The 4,812-nt window shown below is 37.6% G+C and overlaps 1 protein-coding gene across 1 annotated transcript; it reads right to left on the bottom strand.

Moving 5' to 3' along the window:
* Window positions 1–244: 244 nt before the first annotated feature.
* Window positions 245–2,878, bottom strand: LOC147313852 (cobalamin binding intrinsic factor-like). The gene is made up of 4 exons (XM_086260553.1): window positions 2,741–2,878; window positions 2,506–2,647; window positions 544–680; window positions 245–440 (listed from the first exon to the last, which is right to left on the bottom strand). Exons 1-4 carry the CDS (start codon window positions 2,811–2,813, stop codon window positions 379–381), a joined length of 414 nt encoding a protein of 137 aa, XP_086116679.1. The 5' UTR covers window positions 2,814–2,878; the 3' UTR covers window positions 245–378.
* Between the last annotated feature and the right edge of the window lie 1,934 nt (window positions 2,879–4,812).

Genomic DNA, 4,812 nt, shown 5'->3' on the forward strand with positions numbered 1-4,812 from the left:
GATCATGGACACATCATTCACCCAAATCAAGCAGAAAGCATCTTTTGTTTCTTTTCTCTGCCAGGATCTGTTCTTGAGAACATATATTGCATTTTTTTCAGGTTGCTGCCTTCAGCACATCTGTATAACTTTGTTGCATACATATAATTGTTGTAAGTGATGATGATAAATTCAAAGATGTCAGGTGTTGCCGTGTCAGTAATGCTGTATGCCTCTTGCAGACTAACAACACCAACACTTGTAATGATGCTTTATTCAAATTTATTGTCACTCAGCAACAAACAGCTACATGTTACTGATCTATGAAATCAATTCCTCTGCAGTCACTTCCAGGATTAGCCTTTGAAGTCATTCTGTTGCATTCAGACTGATGAATATTTACCACACTGTAAAGTTCAGGATAATTTGCTGATATGGGCTGGGAATGATACAGCCGATACCTGCAAACAGTTCAGTATTAGAAATATTCAATAGATGTATCAATAAAGTATGATAAGTTGAATACAACAAGAAATGTGATGGAACATTTTACAGTGAGCTTACCAACTTCGGTTGGTTTGAATTCACTGTTTGTGACATTGGCCAGCAGCTGCCAGTAGGTACGAGCTTCATTATTCCCAGCCACGCCATTCACACTCTCCAGATATGGCCCATAGTTATCATTGTCACTGTAGGTGAATCTGTGAGAAAGAAAAGACCTTGTAAATGATCAACAACAGCAGTCAGGCTCAGTATTTGAGCTCACTTCCTCAGCAAATTTCCTGTTACGTGGCAGCTGTGTTTGCATTTCTTCTTTCTTGTTTGGACTAACGTGGTTCGGGTGAGGGAACGATCTTGGTTTGGTGTTATGTATGTGTAACATGACGATGAAAGTCATCATGTATAAGAGTATAAACAGCCACTTAAAGTTAGAAACGGCCAAAGACAAAACACTGACCATCAGTTTTGAAAACAAACAGCAGCCTTCCTGTCCCAAACATCACCAAGACCTCCTCTCAGTGCTGAGTTATGGCTCTGCAACTACATCAGCTCAGTATAATTAGTATGGCTGCTACGGGTCACTCTAACTTCAAAGAAAGTGTATATCCGATTGGTTAATTTGGGTAGACAATTGATGTCCAGATAATCTCAAATACTTACAGCATAGACTATACAGAAGATCCTTATGTCACCAAAGTGGTGTTTTTTAAAGCTACGTGTTTGGCAATTGGCTATCATAGATTTTAAAAATACAATTAATTTCAAGTCCAGATTAAAAACCTATTTTTATTCCCTGGCTTTTACTGTGTGGGTCACTGACATTTTTATTTCTTTTATTGCTATGTTTGGTTTTTGCTATTTTATTACTATATTTATATTTGTTTTGTACAGCACTTTGGTCTATCAGGTGTGTTTTTAAAGTACTATATAAATAAACGATGATGATGATGATGAAATTATTCGGTGAGCAGATTGGAGTAGAGGAGAGTAAGGCATGGATCTGACTCAGAAGCTGAAGGCCTTTTCGGGGCATGTAACGGACACACAGGTCCAATGTGTCCATTTCACACTTTTTCTCTCCAGAGTCTGAAATAGATGCACATGCAAAAGCTGAAATACCAGCAGGAGGAGATAATGTATCTAAAGCCATAAAGTGCTCGTTACCGAAGAAGGTATGAAGTCCTTTCCAGGGTGATGTTAGAAACAATTATGCTACGTGGATGATATGTATTTACATGTGTGTTTAAACACTTTCCCATGATTATTTTGGTGTTGGCTTGAAATAAACTATCACCCTCTTCTGGTACTGAAGCTTACTGCAATGTACTGGAGCTACGTGCATGTCTGTGGAGAGGCAAAGCGTGAAATGGACACAGTGGACTGGCGTCTCTGTTACACTCTTTCCTGTGATACTGGGTTGGACTGTCAATTAAATGGCAGCAACACCCTAATGTACACCCTGCCTCATCTGTTGTAGTCTACGTTTTATTGGAAAGGGGATGTATTGAAACAGGCTTAAGCTATAAATTGTAAATGTGGATAAATCTGACAACAGGATTAGCAACTGTCATAACAGATACCATTTCTTTTTTTTTTTTAAATGATGTACTGCATACTAGTATTTTACTGCCTTCTGTGACGATGTGTTCTGTGGAATCTGTAACTAAACTCAGTAATGATGTGACAGTTGATAACAACATACTGACACGAGGAGAGGAGTTAAACAGTTGCAAAGCTGCCACAGACAGTCCTTCAGTGCAAAATGAAAAGCTGCAAATTTCATTCAAAATATGGTGAGCGTCATATTGGGATTAAGGCATGGTTCCATGATGTTCTGTGCATATCTTAGTATATTAGATGTATGCACCAGATTTCATAGATGTATGTTAGCCATAGTTGCTCAATGGAGATTACATGTCCTTTAAAACATCCTAGCAGTTATAAGATTATTAAAATTCTTGTGTCAACATAAATTTCTGCATGTAAATTAAAAGACTGAGGTTCCAACTGATGCTGTTATCTCACATGAAGCCTGCATCGGAGTTATTGAGTCTCTTCATCACACCCAGCAGGATCCCCCCACTAATCACTTCAGTCTTGTAGGTTTGTAGAGGTTTGTTTTGTAAGGTGTTCTTCACCATTATAGCAATGGGAATCATTGGCGGTGCTAAATGAGCCACAGACAAAAGGTTAAAAATAGATATTAAATGATAATGACAGTCATTCTAATAAAAATTACACTTATTGTTATGAAACTTACCTTCAGTCAAAGTCCAAGGAATCAGTGAGAGCAACAGGGCTGCAGAGAGGAGCGAGGGCATCATTGTCATCATGGCTGTTAGGAGTTCGACTTCACTGATGATGATGCTCACTCCCCATGTTTTATTCCACTGATCAGTGTTTACATACAGACTTTATTGATCTTGGCTTGAAAAAGCAAACAAAGTTATCCATTGAACCAACTCTAATGTCACCTTGAGTCCTTGTTGTGAAATCATGTTTGAACTGATAACTTTGTAACTGTACAATGAACAATGACGTACCAACATGCTGCATCATGTGCCAACATCAGTGAACTCTCCCATGACCTTTCTGGATTGGGATTTCTGTTTTTTAACATTGCTTAAACTCTGTGCACATCAGCAAGAAATAAAAAGAAAACAACAAAAGTGTAAAAATGACAGTTTTACAGGGTTTTTATTAAATTATTATTTCTGTACCCTTAATATCTTGGATATTTTGTTTTTGTTTCACAATGCCTATCTACATAAATGAATGCTGCTTGACACTTCAGTCAACATCAGGAATCTCATTTGTTCTAAGAAACATGAGACAAGGGAAAACAGACAACCTGACAATGAACAAAAAGAAACAGAGGACTTAAATACACAGAAGGGTAATGATGGAAGTGTAAACACACAGTGAACACAGCTGACACTAATGAACATGACGCCCATACCCATGCCATTATACTGCTTCTGCTATGTTAGACAAATGATATGGTATATTTTGGATCATGAGCTTCCAGTCATTCTGGAAAAGGAAAGCTATCCTGGTTTCATCGTCAATTCAATTCAATGTTATTTATATAGCGTCAAATCACAACAAAAGTCGCCTCAAGGCACTTCATAGATACAGAGAAAAACCCAACAATCATGTGACCCCCTATGAGCAGCACTTTGACGACAGTGGGAAGGAAAAACTCCCTTTTAACAGGAAGAAACCTCCGGCAGAACCAGGCTCAGGGAGGGGCGGGGCCATCTGCTGCGACCAACTAGGTTCTTTTGTTTTCAGATTCTCGCCAGATTCTTTTAGATCTTTATCGGAAAACTCAAATCTGGTTTTCCTGATCTTGTTGTATTTTCATTCATGAATACATCTCCTGATCGTAGGCTCTGGCAATGATAGACGTAAGGCCTCAAGTTTTTTTTCTTAAAAAAGGAAGAAATTTAGAATGATTCACTTCAGTATTATTTCATGGTCTTTCAGGTCTTTTGGTGTTGCTGAGCTGCCCAATGCATTCTTTCTTTTTAAGAATGTACCAGATTATTGATTTGTCTACTCCTAAAGTTTTTGCAATCTCTCAGATAGGTTTATTTTGGGTTTTGAAATTATTAATAAAGTTCTCTTAATATCTTGGGTATTTCTTTATGTCCAAAAACACAAAAAAAGTTTAATTATTGCTTTCAGTATGGTCTCTACATGTCCTAGTTGGTACCTATAACAATGATAACACTCCTATGAAAATACTGCATCCTTCTGGATGATTCTATATACAGTGTAACATTAAATATTAAATGACAAATTTCATCTTTTATTCTACACAGTCCTTATCCATATACATGAATGCTGCTTGACACTTCAGAACTGCAATCATTAACCATGTGCTTGCAAAGGAAGTTCAATAAGGTTATTGTACCTTTGCCTATTATAATTATTTAACCAGGCAAGTTATTAAGAGCACACGGCTATTTACCATGGTGGCCTGCCAAACAGCCAAGCCTATTGAGAAAATATGGCAAAGGCTAAAAAGAAATATAAAAGGTTCAAAGATCAGCAGCACACATCCGTATGCATCTCAACACGTCCTTTTCTACATACAGTCACACCAAACAAACCATGTGAGAACACATCATTTATGTTAATCATTTAACGAGGCAAGTTATTAAGAGCACACGGTTATTTACCATGGTGGCCTGCCAAACAGCCAAGCCTCATGAGAAAATATGGCAAAGGCTAAAAAGAAATATAAAAGTTAAAAGTTAAGCTGCACACATCCTTAAACATGTCAACACACCCACCAAACAAACCATGTGAAAACACACTTCACAA

Source organism: Aulonocara sp. 'chitande type north' Nkhata Bay, linkage group LG14, assembly GCF_057382095.1.
Source record: "Aulonocara sp. 'chitande type north' Nkhata Bay isolate Kocher_YH1m ecotype deep benthic linkage group LG14, A_spYH_male_GT1.1, whole genome shotgun sequence".
In the NCBI taxonomy this organism is placed as follows: domain Eukaryota; kingdom Metazoa; phylum Chordata; class Actinopteri; order Cichliformes; family Cichlidae; genus Aulonocara; species Aulonocara sp. 'chitande type north' Nkhata Bay.